At 42.5% G+C, this 24,376-nt stretch overlaps 2 protein-coding genes across 3 annotated transcripts; one reads left to right on the top strand and one right to left on the bottom strand.

Moving 5' to 3' along the window:
* The first annotated feature begins 301 nt into the window (after positions 1-301).
* ORC2 (origin recognition complex subunit 2) lies at positions 302-18,843 on the top strand. 2 transcript variants are annotated; one of them, XM_027636602.1, is made up of 16 exons: positions 302-520; positions 1,308-1,451; positions 1,739-1,825; positions 3,116-3,205; positions 4,453-4,484; positions 5,693-5,750; positions 6,661-6,845; positions 7,439-7,537; positions 9,138-9,247; positions 11,092-11,224; positions 11,617-11,713; positions 12,927-13,073; positions 14,197-14,368; positions 14,661-14,722; positions 15,455-15,573; positions 16,211-18,843. In XM_027636602.1, exons 1-16 carry the CDS (start codon positions 421-423, stop codon positions 16,295-16,297), a joined length of 1,722 nt encoding a protein of 573 aa, XP_027492403.1. In that variant the 5' UTR covers positions 302-420; the 3' UTR covers positions 16,298-18,843. The 2 variants fall into 2 exon arrangements, with proteins under 2 accessions (XP_027492403.1, XP_027492404.1); XM_027636603.1 differs by lacking the exon at positions 302-520 and adding an exon at positions 811-960.
* A 601-nt stretch (positions 18,844-19,444) lies between these two features.
* NIF3L1 (NGG1 interacting factor 3 like 1) lies at positions 19,445-24,281 on the bottom strand. The gene is made up of 6 exons (XM_027636608.1): positions 23,644-24,281; positions 22,759-22,921; positions 22,193-22,319; positions 21,681-21,819; positions 20,264-20,347; positions 19,445-19,805 (listed from the first exon to the last, which is right to left on the bottom strand). Exons 1-6 carry the CDS (start codon positions 24,077-24,079, stop codon positions 19,621-19,623), a joined length of 1,134 nt encoding a protein of 377 aa, XP_027492409.1. The 5' UTR covers positions 24,080-24,281; the 3' UTR covers positions 19,445-19,620.
* Positions 24,282-24,376: the final 95 nt, after the last annotated feature.

The following is a 24,376-nucleotide window of genomic DNA, read 5'->3' as shown; positions in this document are numbered from 1 at the left end:
GCGGGGAGCGCGGTGCCCGGGGCCGCGGGGAGCGCGGTGCCCGGGGCCGCGGGGAGCGCGGTGCCCGGGGCCGCGGGGAGCGCGGTGCCCGGGGCCGCGGGGAGCGCGGTGCCCGGGGCTTTCCCTCACCCCGCCACCCCGGGCATGCGCCCCGGGGCCGCGCCTCCCTGGCGGCGGAAGTCCCGCCCTGGTGCGGGAGCGGGCCGCGGGTTGGCCTCGGAACGGGTCGCGCACGGCGCGGCCGCCGGTCTCGGTGCCTCGGGGCGGGCGGGGCGGAGCGCTGGCTCCACTTGAGCGCGGCTCCGCCTCCTGCTGCCGCTGCCGGCGGCGCGGGGAGCGGCCGGGAGCCCGGTTCTGGCCCCGGTCCCGCTGGAGCGGCGCCGTGAGGGGTGGGGTGAGGTGAGGCGAGGCGGGGCCGCGATGAGCCGCAGCGAGGGCTCGGGCGGCACCCGCCGCCGCGTCCTGCAGGTGAAGTTCGTGCCCGACGAGGAGGTCCTGAAGCACATCGCCGACGACACAGGTACAGCCGGCCCCGGGCAGCGCCCAGCCCGGTACCGCCCGCCGCTCCCAGGGCGCGGGGAGGGGGGTCTGAGCAGCCGCCGCTGCCCCCGGGAAAGGGGCTCTGCAGCACCCGGGTCGGGCCGCAGCAGGACGAGGCCTCCGGGGTCGAACGACCGCCCTCTCCGCGGTTGGTCCCTGTCCAGCCCGGCACAGGACGGACTGCGGGCGGGGCGGAGCGAGGCTCCGCGTGGTGGGTGCTGTAGGAGAGTTTTGCTGCAGTTCTGACTACTTTTAAGGTTTGGAACCTTTGTGGAGATGCTTCAAAGTTGCCAGTACAAGGCGCAGAGCATCCGAATCAGACACTGCTGGTCCTACTTTGAGCAGAAGGTCAGACACACGGTCTCCAGAGGGGTCACAGCCTAAATTCGCCCACGAGTGTTCTGACAGCCTACAGGCAAGGTATTGTCCACTTGCTCCCCTTCACCATGAAGGATAGGGCATGGCAAGTACCGTCCCCTTTGCATGCAGTGCTGTGATGTGCGAGTCACTGTCATTTTGCCCAAACGATGGCAGCTGGTGTGTGCTGAAATGGGTGTCTTGTCCTTACGAACTGCAAGGGCCAGCATTTGTGGAGAAGGAGGGACTAATGGTTGTAGGGTCAGCTGCTGACCAGGTCTTCTTTTAGCAGGACATCTTAGCGTTGTATTTGTTATAACAGCAACTTGGTCTCTGAGTTGGGTGGCTGCGTACTACTGCAGTAGAAATCATGAAATAGCAGGAGGTTAAAGCTTTTTTTGCAATCCTAGGTATCAAAGTACGGAAGGACAAGCCTCAGCCGAGTATCAATTTGAAGAGATTTGTGAAGAAACTTGAGAATATTTCAGATGATGAAGCTCAGGAGATCCTAGAAGAGAAGAACTATGTTGCTACTCTTGGAATATGTAACCAAGGTATTAGCAGGAGAAAACGTAACACATCTGTGACTTAAGGAGATTCTTGCAGTGTCAGGGTTGTACAATGCCAGTGAAATTGCTTTTGAGGGCTGAACCAGCTCTGGCTGTGGTTGTGGTAACAGGCAAAGGAGAGGATTATTATTCTAGGATTTTATTATGATATTTATTTTATAACACCTGCAATATAAAGAGAGCCAAATAGTGAAATATTGCATTCCGTGTTTCTTGGGTTGGGAATATATCAGTGCTTTTAAAATAGCTGCAAGTAACATTTCTTTTCGCAGATCCAATGGGAAATGGCACAAGTGTAAGTGGTGGTGAAGTTTATTCATTTCAGACTCCCAAACGCTCCAGTAAAATGGCAGAGCTGGGTATGTTTTGCTCTCTTTTCTTTCATTCTTGCTCCGTCTATGGTCTTTTCTTGAGTATTCTTGTTTAAGTGATTTGTCACTTCTTTTTACGCAAAAGATGTAATTGCAATATTTCAGTACCTTTTATTGGTCTTTGAATCAGTCTTCATCAGAAACAAAAGCACAGGGCTAAGACAAAGCAACGACGTGATGGGGGTAGGAAATACAGATAATAAACACATAAGAAAATGTAGAAGTTTCTTAATGCTGGGAAAAAGTCTCTGTGTAAGTGCCAAAGAATGGTAGGGTTTTTATTTGTGTAATTTAGAAGGATGTGAGAATATCCTCACTATGTAGCAGAGAATCAAACAAAGGCTATATTAGCTTTGTGTGTCAGAGGATTTCTACTCAAAGTGTCTGAGTGTGCTTGCTGGGCTAACTGTGGACTCCAAGTTCACAGTCCTGTAGAAAGTTGCATTCTGGAGAGGGTGGACTCTTTTGGTTCAAATAAGATGCATGAGGCTTGTTGTCACCATTTCTTCTCACTTGAAAAGTATGTCCAACACCATCTGAATTTCTTTAGCATTTAGCTGTCACAGCTACTGATACATCCTACAAAGGATAATCCAAGAGAGAGGGTTTTGGTGCCTCTTAGCTTCTACTGTGTCTTGGGAAGTAGTGTGTTTCTTATCTTACACCTCCTTCTGCAGCAGAGTAGGTTTCAGTGGTGCTCTCTCCTGGAGCCAAGTCAGTTTGAAAAGGGAAGTCATACAATGCTGGGCTGTGAGTCACAGTGTTGTTCCATGCAATAGGCTGTTGGTCCTGCCATGGTAGGGACTGTTTGCAGGTTATGGGCACCTTTCATATTCAGATCAGTCCTTTGACTTCAGCTTGCACTGATAAGTACTACAAAGAGGTAAATAGTTCCTCCTGGGCAACTGATGTGTTTGCTATACCTGATGCTTTACTATGTCCAGCTGAGCAGTTTTAAAGGGCTAAGTGAGCCTGGCCAAACATCTCTCTGATTCAAAGACGTGGTCTCCCAGGCAGCAAAATGTGCTCTGCCATTGCCTCAGCCATACTTGTAAAATTAATTAACTGACGAGTTCAGTCTTTGAAAATCTTTGCTGAGGATTACATTCACCATTAGGGTTAGAAAAAAAATGGAAGTATCTGGTGCACTTCCTGCAATAGCTAAGGAATTAATACTTAGAGAGCATTTCAAGTATATGGCTCCATGTCTGACTACCCAGATCTATAAGTTTTGTACTTGACATGTGAAACTTCTTCCCTTTCCCCTCTTTTCTACAGCCTCTGAATTAGCCCACACACCAGAACAGAGTGTGGCACCTGATCACTCCAAGGGCCCTGGGAAGACAGCAAAGACACCTCAAAGTAGCAGTAAGTCCTATGATGGCTTCAGCAACTGAAGCTGAGTGAATGGCGGTTATGTTTCCATTGGGTTGGTGGAGTGAATGCTTGAGTGCCAGTTTCTGTCATACCTGAGTGTTTTAGTCAGCTTAATACCATAGGCTGAACTGTTTGGTATGCATGGCCTCTGCTTCACCTGAGTGTCAGGAGCTTCTGTCTCATCTACTGACATTTAACGACTTCCTCTGCATTCAACAGAAATACTTGCTCTCTCAACTTGAGAGAGTTATAAGTTGGGTTTATGCGTTAAGCAGCAACTAGGTAGGAGTGTGGGGGTGTTCATGTGTAAATTCACACTTTATTATATAATATTTAAGCACCCAGTGCTGCAGGGAGAAATACAGGTGGGAGAAATCAGTGCAGGTCAGCACTGGCAAGAGTATGTGCCTTTGTGCTCGGAAGTGGAGTCTGATGTGCTCAGGGAGAAAACATTACCTCATTTTTTTGCCTCTTCTCTCCTGCCAGTGGCCTCCCAAAGCTGTGACCAGAATTAAAAGCTGCCTTCTGTGGTAATAACATTGACTGTTTTGTGTGTCGACACAGGCAGGCAGCTGGAACAACCACAGACTCACGGCTGGAATGCAAAGAGTAAATTTACTTCCATTACCTCACTAACCACAGGTTCCCTGAGGCAACACCTGGGCAGAGGTGTAGGCACTGAGTGGAGATTCAGGCACCATTAAGTTTAGTCCAGTGCTAGAGAATCACCAGCCTGCTGTTCACACTGGTTTATCAGTGGCTTCTCACGTGTATAGTTTACCACCGTGCTGTGATTTTCACTGTTTTGATCCTCTCTGTACCAAGACAGGGAGCTTGAGCCTCCTCATTCACTCTCCCATTAGGGTGTCTCCAGGTCTAACAAGCACCTGTGTTATCTAGACACAGATGCTCTACTTCTCAAAGAGTACAGAGAGCCAACAGCAATATCCATGGTATATGTGTTTTTCTACATTGCTACTTGAGTCTTTGCTATCCTCAGCTGCAGGGTCACTTGAGCATATTTGTAAATCTCTTTGCCAGTCTTCTACTATTAACCCATTCCTCCCAACAATTGTCTTTGTTCTCTTCTTGCCTACCTGTGAGGAGGTAGAGTCAGGGAGCTGATATTCTGGTGCAGCATACCTTTGAATAGTGAATGCCTGGTTTTCTACAGGATCAGCTTGTGCCACTGTTGAAAATATGCAGTACTCTGTACAATGCTGTTTCTTGTTTTTCAGAACATTCAAGTTCAAACAAAGAGCAGCTGAGGGTGAGTGATGACTTTAGCTTGGTTGGATTTTGGTTGGGTTTTTTTCCCCCTACTTTTAAAACTTGAGGTCGCCAGTCGTACAGTTCTGGAAAGGAAAGACCTTGAAAAGCCTAATCCAACCACACAGGAGTAACTGAAATGAGAACCAGAGCTGCCATTAATGAGGGCTATGGGATTTGGAGTCAGTGGGCAAATAGTGGGTTTGACAGCTTAATTACCATGGGTGGAAACTATTTCCTTGCTTCACACAAGTGAGGATGCTCGACAATCCCTTAATACACAGTTAAACTCATAGCTTTCCAGTTTCTCACTAAAGGAAGAAAAAACCTTAATTGTAAGGAGTGCTGTTAGAACAGGAGTTCAAGAACTGTGGTGCTGTTTCTTACTTTAGCATTGGTTTATAAACTGGGATAATGGGGAGATGTAAGTTGATGTTGTGTTTTGTGATGTTACAGAGAGATACTGTCCAGAACTGCCAGTTGTGGTTATAGAGTGGAACAGTTGGCTTTCTAGAATGGTATAGCATCATACACAACTTTTCCAGTATAAGGTTCCAGGATGAGATATGCCTCCAAAAGAGATGCTATTTTGGGATGCCGTATTCACTCCCTGATGATTTCACATCCACTTTGTCAGGATCAACAAAAGTGTTTCCTAAGTGTTGCAGACTTGATCCAGTGTCCAAGTCAGTCATGTGCTTTACACGTGTAAGGAAAATGTGCCACTACAACCTGATGAGCACAGGCAGCTTGGGTTCCCTGTGCTGTACTTCTGGGCTTAGTATGCTGAGTGGTCTTCTGTCATTATGGTAGTTGTTTTCCTGGAGGGACTTCCAAAGAACTTTCAGTGGACAGCATGGTGTGGAAGATAACTGCTGTGGGGACCAAAGCATTTTCAGTTTGTCATTGCTTCAATTTGACTCTTCCTGAGGGACCAGGATTGGCATCTTGGTTGGAGATTTCACAATTTTCTACCCTCCATCTCAAGACATGAGTTGAAAGAACTAAGCCCCCTTTGAAACCTGATCCTGCCTCCCTCTGAATGGCAAAACAAGAACTCTCCATACTTACTGCCTCTGCTTTCCTAGTTTCATGTGGGCTGAAATACTTTGGAAATGTAACCTGATTCTACTCTTTACTTGGCAGAGGGCTGTTTAGAGGAGAGCTACACTTCTTCTTCTAATGTATGTTTTTTCTTTGCTGTTGCAGAGCAAAAAGAAAGAATTTGTGTCAACCACACCTTACAGGCTCAGAAAGAGGCTAGCAGGTAAGGATCAGCCTTTGCAGTCAGCTCCCACAGTCAGTGAGGCTGTGCTCAGGAGAGAGTGTTTTTCCTGGTGAGGAAAAACACTGTTTTTCCATAGTAACAGTGTGACTGAAGCAATCTACTTCATCCTGCAGAGAGTGTAGAAATGTCCTTATGTTGACCTTTTCCCTACAACTGATAGTTACTAAGGTAAGGGATGGGAAGGTTAGAAGCACCAAGTTGCCAAACTTCAGTAACATGATCAAAAGAGACAAAACTTCCAGTAATCTAACCTGTGCTGACACTTAAATTTGGCATAATTGCTTGAACCAGGTCATAAAACTTTTTGATGATGGCTGGGACATCCATGGTAAAGTATTCCAATAGTTATTCCAACAACTGGTTGGCTGTAAGTGCTCAGAATGAATGCAGAGGAGAGTTTAGTACATGGTGTTTCATCTTCTGTTTCTTTTGTGTTGAGAGACCAAGTCTGAGCCAGATTTGTCTGTGCTCTTCAATCAACACTGCTAACAGAGATATTTTACAAAACCTTTTTGCAGTGTGTGACTTAGAAGATACTCAGCTTGCATGATTGGCATTTCCAAAAGGGAAAACTGATGCAGAGATTCTAAGAGAAATAGGGAATTCCGTTGTCCATTTTTAGTCACTTTTTATGGTAGGATTATGTTTCTTAGTTGGTGTCAAGGAGCAAGCTTTACTTAACAGTACTTTGTGATGCTAGAACTGGGAAAGAAATGACCATGTGTGTTTGCAGTTCTGTTAAGCATTGATTTTACCTTTCTGTGAAACATATTTAGGATTCATATGCTTGAAAAACTTCTTGAGAATGTGTGTGAGAGTGTGAGATGGTGCAAAATGGATTACATGTAAGAAGTCATTCCTAGCTTTTAATTGTAAATTTATGCTCTAGCTCCAGATTCCTATTTAGAAAGTGAGAGTGAATATTCTGCTTCCTGCTCAGAGGAGGAGGATGAAGAAGATCAGCAAGAAGTCAGCACTGTTTTATCAGGTCAAAAGGCCCCAGCAAAAACTAAGGCTGCACCTACACCTCCTCCCAGAAACAGCCTAGCCAAAAAAAATAAGGAGGAAAAGATGGTGAGTGTGCAGAAATTCTGAGCTAGCAAACGCGAAGGGATGTGTAGTGACAATAAGCTGTCAGTGACCACACCTGACTGTGGAGAAGGACTGCTGGACTCATTTCAAATCAAACCAGCTGGGTTGGCTTTTGTGGTACTTTTGAACAATCCCTGTTGGACAGGCATCACGGGAGCCTGTGGGCTAATCCAGTCTGTATCCTTAGCAGCTTCAGAAGGAGAAGTTCTAAGATGTCCATGAAGCAGGAGACCTTGTATTGATAAAGGATGAAGGAATTGATTCCTGTAGCACCAAAAGAAGCACACGTTACTGTTCTGGCTTGGTGTTCAGCCTAATTGTCTTATTTCCTTCCAGCATCAGGGATCCTCATACTGCCTTAGAATTAAGTGTTATGTTCTCTCTCTCAGAATCTCTTTTCTGTCTCTGCCTTCAGGCAGGAACCATCTGACTAGGTTGACTTTGGCAGAATGCTACAATAAAAGCCATTTTTGCTAATATTTTTTGTCTTTTTCTTCATCCTTATGCTGTGTCTCATATTGGCCATCTTAGGGAGAGGCAGGAGGAGTGTGGCTGATCTTGCTGTCCTTTTACAGAGCAACCTGATGGAAGAATACTTTGAAGCTCACAGTAGTTCCAAAGTGCTCACTTCAGACCGAACGCTGCAGAAGTTGCGGAAAAGAAGGTTGAATCAGGTATGTTCACAGTGAATAACACAACTCTTGGAGCTTTTGATTTCTTTGATAAAGATTTCCCTCTTCAAAATTTCCTGATGTTGCTATTTTCACTTTATTTCTGCTCGTTACATGCTCAGTGGTAACACTGGTTTAGGTAGTGTTCTAGGCAGTATATTCCCTTCTGCTGCTCTGAGCAGGGACAGTGCCCAGTTGTTGGAATATGAGACAACAGGGAAAATGCAGGGAGGAGAGGTTACCAGAAGAGGTTAAAGTTTGCTTTTGAGGGAGGAGAAGAGGGAGAAGCACAATTGTAGAGACCTGTTTGAAAAATTATCACCAAAAGAGTGTTTTGTCAATGAAATTATATGGGGAATTACAAGCCGTCTTGACTATTTATGTGTAGAGGAAATAAAGAGAGCTCTTTTAATCTGAATACTACTGGGTCAAGCCTCTTGCAGGACTGGGACAGCTCAAAATGTTTTCACTTAATTTGTTAGATTTACTTTGTTCCTTTCCAGTTTCTAGTAGACAGGAATCGTCTAATTGTGATGACTGAATTACTTTTATTTTTCTCACTTCCATGAGAGAGTTCAAAGCAAGGAGTGGTACCCTACATAGACAGGTACCCAAGGACAGGTGCCAGGGAAGTGTGTAGAATATTTGTAGTTCTTGTGTCCATGACTGCTTTTTGTGCCCATTTGTGTTGTAAAAGATAGCATATATGCAGACTGCCTGATGCCTGCTGTTGTCTGGAATTACTGCCCAGAAGAGCACCTGTATTCTTAACAAGTTCTTTTGTAACAGCTCTGGAAGAAAATTGAGGCTTTCAGTGTTAAATCTACTGCTTGCTTCAAAATAATCGAAGGCTTAGCAGTTCTATCTCTCAGTGCTTTGTTTGTCTGATACATTGCAGCTGCCTTTCCAGCCTAAACTGTCTTCTGTTGCAAGGGAGTGGAAAGCAAAGCTGTTAAAATGGAAGAGAAAGGGAGGTCAGTGTAGATTTGATGCTACTTATGCTGCCGTGCTGATTAAACATGAGCATCACAGCATACCCTTAAAACTGAATTATTCCTTTTGTTCTTGGTGCTTTTGAAATAATACTTTTTCTACATTTAGCTATCAGCTGCAAATTATTTTCTTCCTGCTGTATTTCTTTTTTAAGATGATGGGTTTTTTTGAGCATTCTCTTGTAGTGACAAACATCTGAACCTTTGCTAAGCATGTTGCTAAGCCTTTGCTCCCGTGAGCAGGGATGGGATATTGGCACCTTCCTGGTGCAGTGCTTGGGGCTGTGTAAGCTCTGAGTGTGCCTGTTATTCCTGTAGTAGTTTTCCCATACTTGGCAGAAAGACAAAAGACACAGTGTGATATCTGCTCTAGTCCTACTCTGGCTGTCATTTTGCATAATAAGTTTACTTAATCTCTGTTTTGTGTCTTCAGTAGCAAAACTGTGCTCAGGGGGTCTTCATGGAAAAAAGAAACAACCACAAATTGAGTGCACTGACAACGAAAACTATTCTCCCTTGCTAGAAAGCATACTAGAGGGTGTTCTTAAGGACTCCAGATATGCCTTGTTTCTTCTCTGCTTTGAATGACTGCCATCTCTTTCTCAACATAGGAAACACTGCGTGATCTTCTGACAAAAGCTCCCCTTGCCTATGCTGCTGAAATTAAAGAACTTAACCAGAAACATGAATCCTTGTTTTCCAAGTGGATGCTGCAATTACAGTAAGTATCCAATGAGAATCACTGAATAAGCCTAGTAAAAAGGCACTGCCAGTAAACTTACCCTTAGTCAACAATATCCTGTGGGTGAATTAAGGAGTGACTTTTTTTCTTATGATTGATTGCTTAAATTTAAAAGTAGGTGACATTAATGTAGTTCAGTGCTTCCTGCAGACCAAATCATATCAGACTGACTCCTTAAACTGAACGCCTGAAGTGCAATGACATTGCATTCTACCTGGCTAGTTTGCCTGTGCCTCTCTAAACCAATGTAGAGGGCATTCACAAACAGGGAACATGAATAATGAGAAAACAGGGAAAGGGAATGATGAGAAAAGTGTCCTTTGTAAGGAATTGGTTTTGCTTACAGCAGCGAGCTGGTAGTGAGTAGCCCACCACCAATTTCTTCAGTCTTTGCTCCAGCATCCATGTGGCTGATGGGATGCCAATCCTGGTCTCAGCCCCGACCCAGCTGAGGGGATGCCGATCCTAGTTTCAGGGTTGGTCCACCTTGTCAGTCTGGCTGATGACATGTCCGGGGTTTGAGGGCACCGCCTGGGCTTGGGGGGTACCTTTTCATGGGCAGGTTTGTCACTTTCTATGCTAATTAGTTATGCAGTCTGTTCTTTTAGGCCTTTCTGGAAGTGGGTCAAAGGGCTTCAGGGTCTTTTGTAGTTCCAATCCCACCTTATAGTTGACATCCACTTCCTGCCACTCATTCCTGCAGTTGCACTGTACTGTGTTGTGGTTCAGAAAAGTGCTGCCCTGTCTCCACCTAACCCCTTTTTTCCAGCCAAAACTTGTTCTTCCTCACGGTGTGTTAATACCAATAATCCTTGGTTATTATCAGCAATTCTTGTCTGTTATTATTAGCAGTCCTTGGTTGGCTTCACAGCCATCTGGTTATCAATGTTTGAGACATACACATTAGCCAGTTACCTTCTGGGAACTGAGACCTCAAAATGATTTCATTTCAGACCACTGCTTATAGGGTGGCAAGAGAGTGGGCTTCAGTCATAGAAATTTTTTCATCCTGGCCGCAATTTGAGTCAGTAACTTTCTTTAAAGGTTCAGCAACCAAAATATTATTCCACTGGGGTTGTTATTCAGGCAAGAAAAATAAGTTTCCAAGGCTGCTTGTTAAAAAACACGTGCTCATTAGACATCACTAGTTCCTGGGAACAGACAGTGTTTCTGATAAGTTGGAGAGGGGCTTAGTCCAAGTGCAATTCATCAAGACCAAGGCCTAATGAGTGTTTCTCAGATCATGGTGAAGCCTGAGAGAGGAGTGGATGTGACTAAAGTCAGTTTCTCTGGGGTTCTACAATTCCCTACCATATTCTCTTTGTGCTTTCCTGCCTCTTTTTCTGTGGAACAATTAGGATAAGAAATATATATGAGAATAGAGTAATTTTGCTTTGAAATTGCGCCTGTGGATCAGAATGGAAAATGAGCATGAAGGCTTGCTTTTTTCCTTGTAATTGCTGTGACCTGCTGTAAACATTTAATGTAACCACTGGTGAGGAGATACATGTGAGTGCTGGTTACATTTGTAACCTGAAGTTTTAGATGTACTATCACTTTCTTAGTCAATACCATTTTCTTACATAGATGTTTTGCTGAATTTGTGAGCCTCTAGGCTGTTAAAATGCTTCTTTTAGTAGAATGCACATACCACATTTCAGCTCATCTTATTTATGAGCTGTCAGTTGAAGGTAAGCCTGGAGTTGACAAAACGTGAAAGTTTTTAGAGGCAAGATTGCAGTGGATTTTGCTTAATAAGTGTATAAACCTAAAACCAGACTTGTACTTTTTTGATTCAGTGTATTTTGCTCCCTTTTCTGCAGCTTGGGTTTCAATATCGTGCTGTATGGACTGGGCTCAAAGCGTGATTTGTTGGAGAAGTTTCGTACGTCTCTGCTCCAGGATTCTGTTCACCTTGTGGTTAATGGATACTTCCCCAGCATCACTGTGAGATCTGTAAGTGTGGGAAAAGCTTATGGCTTATGTAGTAATCCTGTTTTACAGATACCTCTTAAGTCTCTCAATGTAAAATATTAAGGAAGCCTGCTGCATCCTATAGCAGCAGGCTCTTGAATGAAGAGCAGTTCCTCTCTCTCTTACAGAAATTGTCCCATACATTTTCCAAGGAATTGTAGTGATTCCTGTCATTACTAGATACTCATCACTCCAAAGCCTTATTTTATGTCACTGTTTTGAAAAGGGGTAGAATTTTTTTGTTAATGTTGACTGCTTTGGGAATTTGATGGTAAAAATTGGATTACCTCCCACATGAGAGTCAAGGGCAATTTCAGATTTTCTGCACTTCAGTGCCAGGTCCCTTCATAAAGGACACCTGTTTTGTTTTTCAGATTCTCAACTCCATCACAGAGGAGGTATTGGATCATATAGGAACCTTCCGCAGCCCCCTTGACCAGCTTGAATTCATTACTAAAAGGTTTAAAGAAGGTAAAATGACTAATTTATCCATTAAAATGTTAGAATTTACTTGCTGTTAGGAGGGCATTTCTTTTCTCATAGTTTTCATATGTGCAATCACAGTTTCTTAGTGTATTTTAACTGGTATACTTCCTTGCTTGTAATTTATGCAATATAAATGAACATATGCACCAGAAATATATGTGTGCATGATCCCAGACTGTTACCTCAGTCAGTGTTTTACAGCAGGACAACAGTGTCAAACAAGCAGGTTAGAATTGGTTTCAAAAGTAAAATTAAACAGGTATTCCCACATGGAATGCTTACTTGAAATACTTTTTGAACATCTCTTTTACTGCTTTTGTATACATATTATATACATTGCCATGGAATTTTATTTGTGCATGCATTGGTGTTTCAGTGTTTCTGTTTTGTTTTGCATCATTACCCATCATGTCTGGTGGGACTAAGTGGAAAGACTGGTGAACAGCAGTATGCACCTTGATGTACATAAATCAAATACACTACAGCTGATCTGACTGGAAATCTGAGGAACCTTTGGTTTTCATTGGCAGACAAGTATGTATTCATTTGCACAAAAACTGGTTGTAGTTCCAGAATTGTTTCTGGGCAGAGGAAACAGCTGTTCCTAGGGATAAATACAGCAGCAAGAAACTATCTGGAAATTTTAGCATCTGCCATTTGCATTATCCAAGCTAGGTCTTTGTAACTTTCTTTCAGGACTCAGTGGGAAAAATTTCCAGTGAAGTTAATATGTTTTGGATCCAACCCTTAATAGGAAATGCATTTTCATTATGTGAGGAGGAGCTTAAAGATCTTAGTCATGTAACTTGAAAGCAGCTGAACAAACTGTGCTTAGGCTTCCATTCTAAAATATATTTTAATGATCTTGAGTTGCAAAGAAATGCATAGCTAAAAGGGCAATTCATGGTAAACCTGTGACCAAGTGGAAAGTGGATTATAACAGAAAAGCTTAAACTGAAAAAAAGAACTGTAGCTGTGATGACAACTGTGATACAATGAATTGAGAAAAAGCCTTTTAGGCGCTCAGAAAAACCAAGTATGGGATCAAAGTAAGCTATACAAGGAAAGTGATTTGATACTGGAGTGATATATATGGAGCCTGATGGAGTAGACTTGTCCTGTGCTGCACTGGGAACGGGAAGCCAGCTTGTGTGCAGTTTCTTTGATTGGTTCTCTGCTGTTTTTTCTGACCTTGCAGATTCATCTTTAGAGCTCTATGTCCTCATTCATAACCTGGACAGCCAGATGTTGAGAGGAGAAAGAAGTCAGCAGATCCTTGCACAGCTGTCATCTCTGCCCAGCATTTACCTCATTGCCTCTATTGATCACATCAATGCTCCTCTCAGTGAGTTCCCTGATCTAGCAAAGAGAAGAATCTGCATTCTGCTTTGGGGCTGCTGTTTCATAACCTCGTGTATTACTGTTGATTTGTAGAACAGTTCTGTTGATGTGTGTATAATCCCCATGGGGACTATGGTGGTACTGAACCAAAACTGTATAAAGATACTGAGAAATAATACTGATCATAATATACAAATAGATTCCTAGCTTCTGGCACCCTTTGATTTTAGGGACTTAACTGAACTAGAAATTGGATGTTATGTCTGTCATTACAACTTAACAATTTTGTTTATCGGCCAGTGTTGGGGGCAGAACAGAAGCTTCAGACAAAGTTGATTAGAGAAGCCCTCCCACTGAGCCATGAGGTGCAGAAAGGACCCCCCCTGCTTTCTAAACTCGTCCTCAGAGAGGAGTCTAGGTGTGGCTGGACCCAATCTTAGTGCCAGACTTAGTAGATAGTTTATGTCTAAAGGATTATATAGGTGTAATTGAACTTTGTCTCACAGGATTAAGGATGGCAAACCAAATACATAAATAAATGTTGGGGTTTTTTTAAATTAAGATGATGACTAGACTAAAAGATCTTAATCAGAATTATTTAGTACAGAGTATAGGTGGCTATAACTGTACACTATTTTTGAAGGAATATTGAAGCACTTATATTAAAGCTAGCAAAAACAATTATTAAGTAGAAATTGATGTTACTTACCCATACCAACAACTGTGGGCAAATCTCTTAAGTTCAGCCTTGAGAAGTAACTTCGAGGAGCATCCCCACTCAAGAAAGGAATCTCCACACTCTCTGGGAAGGGTGTTGTTCAGGCTGGTTTACCCCCGCTCTGGGCAGAGCATCCAGCTGTAGCTGGTTGCACACTGTTGACTCTGGAAGGATTTACAGTCTATCTATGAAACTAGTATGGAAAAGGGATGCATGCAGATGTTTTGTTGAAGAGAAATTGTCTTGCTGGAACAGCAAGTATCTGGGTCTATGTACTGTGAATTTCACAAGCATGCATAGTTTCCTCAGTCCTACAGTAGAACTATGTACATTTTAATATTGCTTATTTAACACCTTAGAAAAGCTAAATCTCTCAATTTTATCTGCTTGCTCTTTTGTCTCTGTCTAGTGTGGGATCAGGCAAAGCTGAGTCTCTATAACTGGCTTTGGTATGAAACAACCACATTTAGTCCTTACGTGGAAGAAACATCTTATGAGAATTCGCTTTTAGTACAACAGTCTGGATCTTTGGCTTTGAGCTCCCTCACACATGTCCTGCGCAGTCTCACTCCCAATGCCAGGTAAGACACTCTTACACTTCATAGTAGCACTTGCTGAGGGAGGACACAGTCCTTACAGTCCATGTTCTCTGACAACAGTGTTGAAGATGAAGATAGTAGGACCTGGGTTCCAGTTGAGTGGTTGTTTTAAATGAACAGCATTTAGATAGCAAACCTTGTCCAGTGATGAGATTCACAGCTAGGTCTTTGTGCAAAAGGGCAAATCAGTTCATATTTTCTAAAGGTGGGAGTTTTGGGATGTTTTTCAATTACTATTTTTATTTTTATTTTCTCCTTTCCTCCTTTCACTTAGGGGGATATTCAGATTGCTTGCTCAGTACCAGCTGGAGAAAAAGGACAACCCATCTTACCCAGGTAAGTACCCACCTTTGCTCATCTCTTTGGGGTGTTGCTGTTCACAGCAGCCCTGGCTTTTGGTATGCAGATTACATGTCCAGCAACAGAAGTGCTACAACAGTCGGCTCAGTGTCTTTTTAAGTGGCACTGTGTCTGACTCTGACAGGAAATCAGTAGACTGGCTGGTTCTGAAGGATCTGCTCTCACTGTTGTCTGCTTTGATTCTTAGACATGACTGAGGCCATTCATGGGGGGCTGTGGAGTTAAAAAAAATTAAAATGAAGTCTATGAATTTGCATAACTTGCACTTAAAGGACCAGGGAGAGATAGGAGATTTTTTTCCCATGCTGTTCCTATCTAGGTGACTTCTGATGTATCCCTGCTATACATGTGGAATATTCTGTCACCATCTGTAATAGGTGCTGCAGTGGATATAAATAACTTGTTAATGGTACAGAAAGTAAGATAGAGTTGGAAATTAGAGAGATTAACCATGTTGGAAAGTGCATTTAAAGTGCTATTAAAATTCCATTAGGCAGCAGTGTGGCTGGAATGTTAATTCAGTGGTTTTCCATTAATTACTAAAATATTAGCTTGGATGTATACTTGAAAGAGGTGATGTTACTGTAGGCACTGTGGTCTGAGCCAAAGCAAGGCTTTCAGGCAGAGAAAATATGTGGTATTAGACCTGGAATATTCTGACAATCTTACCACTTTCCATTTCTTGTTCTTGACTTTTTCTGTCTCCAGGGCTGTCTTTCCAAGACTTTTACCAGCAGTGTCGGGAGGCTTTCCTTGTGAACAGTGACTTGACACTCAGGGCACAGCTGACAGAATTCAGGGACCACAAGCTCATCCGGACCAAGCGGGTGAGTTGAGGGAAGAATATAATTCTGGATTTTACTTTAAATCACTTTAAAATAATAATAATAATAATAATAAAACCACTTTAAATAAAAAAGATGCTTAATTGCTACTAAGCGAGGCTGTATTGTTTTAAACACCTAGGAACTAGCAAGGGGCTGAAATTCTGTAATTGCAGCTCTTTCCATGCCTCCAATTTGTCAACACCCTTTACATGCTGTAAAAATGCAGTGTGCTTTGGTTACTCAGCAACCTACATGTCTCTTCTTCCTGAAGACTGTGAGAAATAATGGACTGTGGAGCCTACCAGTCTGCTGCCAATAGTTACCTCTATTTTCACAAGAAAATAATGCAAACTCATCCTAATAATGAGACAGTATAGCAGTACTAGTTATGGTGAGCTGTGTAGTGTCAGACTAGCACAGCACACAAGATTTATCATATACTGACTTTTCTCAGTATCTGTGCATTTCCAGCGTTGCTCTAGTGAAATATTTCTGTTTTTTAGTAAAGTAGTCCTCCAGAATGCTGGCCAGCTCTCGTCCAGACTGCAGATAAATGCTAGCACTGCAGTGCTGTCTGGTGGCTTGCCTTGTCCTGTACACTGGTGTTAACAGAACGTGTATGTCTGTCTGTTCTCAGGGAGCTGATGGTGTGGAATACTTATTAATTCCTGTGGATGACAGTACCTTGACCGACTTCTTAGAGAACCAGGATGAAGATGTGTAATGTCTCTGTGTTCTCAAAAGCATCTATGGCAAATGCTCTCAAGGGCTGCTGGAGAGGGGCCTATACTCAGATCTCTCTTCCTCCAACCCCACGGCTGCTGGACTGAAAAGTGTTAATTCTAATGAGCCATGCTCATTGTTCAGGTGGTTTGGAATGATGACTTCTGTAAGCACAGCATCTCTTGTGCTGTAGCTGGATTTGTCTGCTTTGTCTCTTAGCTCAGATAACGCCACTTTCATATCTGTGCAGCCACTCTTACAGCCAGAAAAGCAAACTCAGTAAGACTGTGCCTTCTGCTCTCTACCTCACCAGACATGAGGGTTTGATTGGAGCAATGTACTTGGGAAGGGCAAGTCACAAGATGGTCACGGCTTTAGTTTGTACTCATGGTGCAACTTTTGTCAGCTGAGTGCTTTCCAGTACTCCTTTACCATTTAGACAAAGTTAGCTTCCAGTGTATGAAGAAGCCAAGATTTAAATTGCTAGGAGACCTACCTTGATTGCATGAGGAAAGGAGAATACTAGTGGGTTTGGGATGCTGTGGGTAACTTACTAAATTCTGACAACAGAACTGAAGGACTTGCCCCAGACCTACATCCTTTTATAAGAAGATTTAGATGATCTAAATTGTGATAGACTCACGTCATTACCTGCTATTTTCCAAGGTGCAATCCAGAAATATGAAAAGGCTGTGAAGCTTTTTTTGTTTATTTTTTTAAAGCTTGATTGTATATTTGTATTTTTTACGTCAGGAGTGTCCGTTGATCCTGAAGGAGGCCTTAAATGCCACTTATAAGCTCTCCCTTTTTTTAAGCCCTTAGGAGGCTGGGAGACTGCTGAAGTTGGACATCTTCACTTTTTTTTTCTCAGTTATGTGGGAGGAAAATCTATAGTTCCGTCAACTGTATTCTGCCAGCCAGACACTTCAGGGATTCTGTACGTTTAACATTTGGTTACAGCTGTTACAGCTCAGTGTTGTAATAGTTTAGACTATCAAATAAAGTACTTTATTAATTTTCATTAGCTTGTCTTGTCTTCCACAATCTTTTTATGATATAGGAAGATAGAGATCCTTGTGGCAATTGTGCAAAAGCCTCATTTTCATTACTATGTCAAATATCTGAGCAAATCCTCATACAGCGGGCAGAAGATTTCAAACTAGTTAGTAAAAATACTTTACATTGTTTCTTATAAGGTATCAAAATTAAGAATGGTTTCCCTGCCTTTTAATACCACTGTATAGCTTTTGAAGAGAACCAAAACATCCCATGGAGTAATAAGTTACCTCATCTGCCCCTCACTTACAGGAGCAACAGAGAGGTACAGCCAGACTTTTGTTTGTATTAGAAAAATCAGGGCATCTGCTTATCCCACTATCAACTTGATTCTTCATTATAGGTCCTTATTAGCTTTGCCGGAGAGACTGATGGGAAAACTGATATATGCCAGAAGAACTTTCAAGCTTCTTCCCCCAGAATGTTTTTCAACTTTTTCTTTTGGTACCACTTGCATCTGCATTTTACAGGCTGCAATTTCAAAACTTTGCAAAAAGCATCAGATCCTGCCTATCACTACTTAGGCTACTGTCACAGTCACCAAAAGCCACTAAACTGGGGTCAAGGCGTTGTGACTTAGCCAAGTCCTGTAAGTTGGGTGTAGAGTTAAAGAACAAGAACTCTGCCACTGGAAGAGATTTCTTGGACAAACTGTAAACTGTAGCTAAGCAGCAACCACATCCTGTTTTTCAGTCCTTTGATTCTCTCCACAGTCCCTGTGAAACTCAAGATTTCATTTATATTCTGAGTGCATGCAAGAAGACACCACCTAATGTGTTTCCAGATAGTGATACCATGGTGCATTTTCAGTGCAATTCTATCTGGTTCTCTAGATGTGAAATGTACATGAAGGAAGTGCTATAATCATCCCGAGTTCAGAATTACCCACAAACAGTTTTGGTAGACTACCAGATGCCCATACAGGCCAGAAGAAGGACTGCAGGAGATACCACGCAGCTGTTAAGGAGGTGGTTAAGTTTGTATCAGTTTTTGGCTGCTGCTAATTCTGTGATGCAAGCTAAAGAAAGATACCTTGAGTTAACTCGTGAGTTTTGTGTTAAAAGTATTTTATCTGATTTCATGCTGTTTCTGGACACTTAGCCCATCTCTGCATTCATTTTAGGTCTCTTGTGTTCTGTGTAGGTACAAAGGCAGTGGCATTTTAATGTCCTCTGTAGCAATACAGAACCACAGGGAATGAAGACATTTCTCCCCACTTTGTCTTCCTCAGCTTACTGAGATGTCTGCGTGGTATTGGTAAGAATGATGGCCTTTATATAGCCTTGGTAGCTACAGATAATACCAGTCATCTCCACTTAAATCTAAGTGGAACTAAAACATGCAGTTATGTAGTAGAGACATTGCTTGATAAGCCAGTTTTATTAACTTAAAAGGATGGTGCCAAGATCTTTACCAGTTTGTAACTGAACTATTTACCATCTGTAGATGGTATGCTATGCAACTGTGACATTTTTTTCCTTAAAAAAACCCCCAAAAACCCAAACAACAAAAAATTAACTTGAAAAATAAAACTCAAGCATTATCAGTGGTGAAAAACTACATGTTCAGTTTTGGTAATCCTGTAACTAAGAGCCACAGTTACAGAAACTGTTTTTAAAAGAAAGTAACAAAGGCACGTTAAATTAATATACAGTTTTGTTAAGGAATTGAATTTTAACCTTACAAAGCATTTTTTTAGAGTCCCTCTATTAAAAAGCCCTTAAGCTGCATTAGTGGTAGATTGTGCAATTGAATACTAGTACCAAAAACCTGATTTGTGTTCTGTATTTGCATCTGAGTGGTGCCTTAATAAAACTGTTAATTGAAATGGGTGATCCATACCCTTTCATTAAGTACTTTTCCTGAAATTTATTAGCTAAAATATCAGTGACTTGCACTGGCATCATTTGACATAACTGAAGCAAGGTAGAACTGTGTAAGCTTAAATCTGAAGATAAGTCAGGTTTTACATATTTTACCCAAACCAATCCTAGAGTATCATGGTTATCAAATATATCTAATAAGAGCAAGAAGTAACAGTGGATTTATTCAAGTGCAGCCCAGTAAGTGAGTAAACAAACCTTTGGTAGCCCAAAACAAGTATTTATTTTTCTGACATGACAAAATATACCTCAAACTTTGAGGGACTGTACAATACAATCATTCTGTACTGAACCAATTGAAAACACCTCCATTAAGCTTGCAGCTGGACAGGTCTGTGCAAGATACCATGATTGAATGAATCTCCTCTCTCCTATGTTTTTTCCCCTATGCCACCTGGAGAGGATCTCTGTCTTTCTCAGACACAATGATGCTGATTTTGTTCTCTAGGTGGGTCGCTAGCACCTCACGCAGCTCTGACAAGAAGCCTCGCTCAGTGTTACTGTGCTCACACAGAATAACACTTATCCCTTTGGCAACTGCATCCAGAACGTCATGGTGGGACATCTCTCCTGCCATTTGGAGAAAGAAATGTTATGTAGATCACTAATAACACAGTTTAGGTAACCAGGTCTTTGCAGATTTTGCAGACTACATTATATTCCATTTTCTGTAAGGGAATTCTGTAGGGAATGGAGGGAGTATCTTGTGTCTTGCCAAAGGAGAAACACACTGAAATTGCAACGTATTGTCATCAACACTGATTCTGTGTTGAAATAATGCATGTATAACAATGTTTTAATTCAAATAACTTTCACTGTGCCACACAGCCTCTGATCCACGTTATCTATACTTAAATGGTATTCTTCTATCATTCCAATAACTAACTGATTGTTTCTCAATTATAAATAATAGGTAACTCTTTCTGGCCAAATCTTTTAACAACCAGTCCTGGCTTGTTGTTTGTTTTTTTGTTTGTTTGTAGTGACTATTTTTATAAAGATAATGAAACAGCAACATAATCTTTTACCTGTGAGGTAGAGGTCAGCTTCTGTTCCCTTCAGGACACTGCTCCCAGAACCAGCACACAGAGCAGCTTTCTTCACTGGCGATTCTGCAGGACACAAGGTGCCACAGTTAAACTTTGTTCAGCCCTCGTGTCTGTACTGATTAATTGTTTCACTATAACTACCTCGATTTTAGAGTCAATGTAAGTTTGTAGGAGTTGGAGACACATCTCTCAGTTTGAAGTGTCATAGGCCTGTAACATCTCTTATAATACAGCACAATCCTCTGTGATAGGTAGATTTTTTTTCTTCAAGGGGTAGGAAAGTTTTCAGAACACTACAGCACAGAGGCTGGCTGATGGCTAGTTTTCTCCTAGTGAGGTGTTGTTTAGTTAGGTTTCTGAACTGTTTAATAGGCTGCTACTCTTTCCAGGACTTCATGTTCCACCATCATTAGGTTCCCAACTAATGATGCCATTAAGGCAGTATTTTCCCTCTAAGATATACTAGTTGCTAACTTTTAGCTCTCAGAAGGCCAGTCTTAATGCAAGCTGAAAACTGCTCCATGCCATTAAAAATTTTCCCATTTGCTGTGGTTGCTGATTAGAAGCTGTTACATGTGTGACAGTGACAGGAAATTTAATTCTTCGTATACATTACATTGAGTAAGGAGAGGGGACACACAACACAGAGTTTTCAAATTCTGTTAAGGTTTTACAGTATGTTGCCTTGCAATTACTGTTAATTTAAGTGAAGTCATATCACTTCATTCCCACACCATAATGAGAGGCTTCAAAATATTTCTGGGGATTTTTTTAGTGCAATTGACAGCAAAGAGGCTTCTAATAAGACTTCTAAAAAAGTTTTCAACAAATTTGCTCTCACAAATTCTAGCAGCTGTGCTCCTTGGAGATTAGGATAGGTAGCTGGGATAAGAGGATGTTTGCTCCACATTTTTCTAATGACTCCACTGTTTGAGCTGGTTCACCTTTTTTCCTTGTCTTTCATCAAAACATGGTCACATGTTCATAAGGATACCATAAAGTGTCTTACTATTTTGAGATGGTTTGAAATTAACATTCAGCCACAAGAGGGAATGTACAATGAAACAGTACACCTCTGTGTCTGATATCCTGGGCAGCAAATAAAATCTTAGTAATTATATAAATTATGAAACAGGATGTCTTGTATTTGATTTGGGCTGTCCCTTCTTCACTATGTCAACCAGTGCAAAACAGAACTTCCCACTAAAAGTACAGATAAGATTCTTTCTTGTGATTGTACTGTGTAAATTCTAAGATGCTGTTTCCTAGCATTGCTTCATAGTACTTGGAAGTAAACCTGTTTAAGACAGAGCAGTATTTCCCACTCTCACACACACACTCATGCTCCTCATGAATACCATTTCTAAGGGACAGCCTTACTTGCAGGCCTGTTTACCTAGTGTCCTGCCCATTCCCACGGCTATGCGGATGTGAGGCAATTTTAGGTGGCTTTTGATACGCTCAATTATGTCTGACAAGGAGACTGGCTCACTCAGTGTGCACAGACGTCCCATTCCAGTGTGGGGAAGAAGAGGCTGAAAAGAAATTAAAATTACTGTGAGAAAGCTGACTCCAGAAGCTTGCATTGCTTTCCATCCTGTGCAAAGGTGAGTATATCAGGCATTCAGGAATGTCTCTGAACTTTACAAAAATATGTGTGATGTCCTCAAATGTAACATACTAATCACAACAGCTATTGGAACTGATTTAAGAATTAGCACAGGCCACGAATATTTTCATTACTTTGGAAACCATGTGTGGCTTCAAACCCCCATAAGCCAGTATTTCAGTGCACTGATGGGGTAGCACTGGCAACCTGTGATGCTACTGACTGCTGCATTATAGTGTTTAGGGCACTCAGCTCACACAAGTAATACATTCACAGGAAGTAATTCATGATTTTGTTACCTTTTGTAGCAAGAGAATCTCCGTCTTGTGATGAAGAAGGCTGTTCTGGGACAATAATGCCACCACCTCCAACAGTGCTTTCTGAGAGCAGTTCAAAGTGACTCGTGTTTGCTCCTCACCTTCAACCCTGAGGAAAGATATGCTTGGTGCTTGCTAAGAACTAGATCAAATTTCAGTATTGTAATTATAAAACAAAGCTATTCTGCCTCAGTGGCTGTTTTACCACTGAGAAAGGAAAACAGAAGGTATTGGAATAGCCTAGCCTAGTTCACTCTCATGGAAAAAACAGATATGGGAATTTAACTCATCTGACCTCATCAAATTTCCTGTTAATACTCCTCTTTACCACCTCTAATCTATGTGATGCCAGACTTGAGTAGCAGTTACCATTTAGCATGATATAGATTGATCAGAAAGGGATAATTATTCCTTAAGTTTCTAGGTCTCTGCTGAAAAATACAGCAGCAATGCACAGAGGAACAAAGTGGTTATAACAGTAAAGTACAAGTAGAGCAACTTATTGTTTCAAACAGAAAGAGTACAACACTAGAGAGCAGAGGAGATACCTGGCTGGGAAAGTAGTGAGACAAGAGATCTCTTGGATGTCTTTGATTTTGGACAGCACTACATCCAGATGCTCAGTGTCTGTGCAGAATTCTACCCGGTGAGTGCCCTCAGCTGGACAGCTTGGTGCAGTTGATGGATGCAGGGGGACCGAAGTACAGGCACCTGAAAAAACAGTACAAGACTGCTGTTTTATAAAGCTGGATAAGTATCCTAATACTGATTTAGCACATATCCTAAAGAAATACAACAAAAAGATGCAAATTTTGCACTCAAATCCATTTTCCCTGACCAGAAGTGAGGACTTTTTGTCCTGTTGTTTCCATTAGGCAGAGTCTACTTTAAGTCCAAAGAAGTTGATAGATATGTATTATTTGTCATTCTTAGTGCCATCAATTTTATTCTAAGAGTTGTACAAAACTAAAAATAGTTTCTGGTTTGTATGACAGACTGGAAAAGACCCAGCTGTTGTAACCTATGAGTCATAACACAGGATAAAAATCTAAAATCATTTCAGGTAGCTTAAGTCCTTTGCAAACAATGAGATCTTGTACTTTATAAATTAAAGGTGGTGATTGAAAATCGGTGGTCTTAAGCTTTGCAGCCACAACGGACAATAAATATGCTACATCCAATAGTAGTCATCCAACACAGTCACGCACCTGAAAATGTCCTCTAGTGTTTGTATCTGGTATACATCACCAAGATAAATTTCCTAAAATATGTTTAAGGTTCTTAGTACTAGAAAAATATCGCGTGGGGAAAAAAGAAAGAACGATGAAGTCCTGTAAAAGCTGGAAGAAAGGAATCTGAGGAAAGGTCCCCACATAAAATAGCATATACCAAGGAATAATTTTAACCTTTCTTTGTTTTTAACAGAATCTCACCGAGTCCCTTTGTCAGCCAGTTATTAACTCCGTGAGGTATGGCATCGTACGCTGTATGTGGAGAGTAAATCCCGATTCTGTGCTCCAGGGCTCGGACCACCAGCCGTTCCTTCCAGGTCTTCCACGTTACTCGCTTGAGCGGCGTGAATATAGGAGGGTGGTAAGAAAGAATGAGGTCTGCCTTCTTTTGCACCGCCTCTTCCATCACCTCCTCAGTGAGATCGTTAGTAAGGAAAAGGGTGTTCACAGTGTGGGGAGGACTTGGTTCCACCAGCAACCCCACATTGTCCCAGCTTTCCGCCAGAGAGAGGGGTGCGAAGTCATTCAGGGCAGAAACGAGCTCCCTGAGGTCCATGAGGGCGCGGGCGGGCAGGCGGCCCAAAGCACGGATGCGGTGGAGAGGCCGGCGAAGCAGCGCCGTGCCAGGCAGCAGCATGCGACGACCTGAACGGGGAGGGGAAACAGGCCGGAACGAGCCTGGGTAACCCACTGGCCGGAACAGCAGCGGAGAGCGCTCGGGCTGCGGATGCCGCCCCGCGGCCGGGTCAGCGCGGCCCTGCACCCAAGGCGCGGAGCTGGAGCGTCATCCCCCTCCCCGCGGCACAGCAACACGCAGAGCTCGGCCACCGACCGTCCCTGCCTCGGCGGAGGGCAGCGGGTGGCACCGCACCCACCTCACGCAGGGAAGGGCCGGCGCTGCGGGGCGGGACCTGCGCTGGCCCCGCCGCTTCCG

Source organism: Corapipo altera, unplaced genomic scaffold, assembly GCF_003945725.1.
Source record: "Corapipo altera isolate COAL_440 unplaced genomic scaffold, ASM394572v1 45, whole genome shotgun sequence".
NCBI lineage: Eukaryota > Metazoa > Chordata > Aves > Passeriformes > Pipridae > Corapipo > Corapipo altera.
This window is presented reverse-complemented; position numbering and strand designations above follow the sequence as displayed.

Coding starts and splice junctions, on each gene's coding strand:
- NIF3L1 (XM_027636608.1), bottom strand. CDS start 24,079: ATGCTGCTGCCTGGCACGGCGCTGCTTCGCCGGCCTCTCCACCGCATC. Junction 22,922..23,643: donor CTGGCTGACAAAGGGACTCG/GTGAGATTCTGT, acceptor CTGTTTTTTCAG/GTGCCTGTACTTCGGTCCCC. Junction 21,820..22,192: donor AGATTCTCTTGCTACAAAAG/GTAACAAAATCA, acceptor ATTTCTTTTCAG/CCTCTTCTTCCCCACACTGG.
- ORC2 (XM_027636602.1), top strand. CDS start 421: ATGAGCCGCAGCGAGGGCTCGGGCGGCACCCGCCGCCGCGTCCTGCAG. Junction 521..1,307: donor GCACATCGCCGACGACACAG/GTACAGCCGGCC, acceptor TTGCAATCCTAG/GTATCAAAGTACGGAAGGAC. Junction 11,225..11,616: donor CCAGCATCACTGTGAGATCT/GTAAGTGTGGGA, acceptor TTTGTTTTTCAG/ATTCTCAACTCCATCACAGA.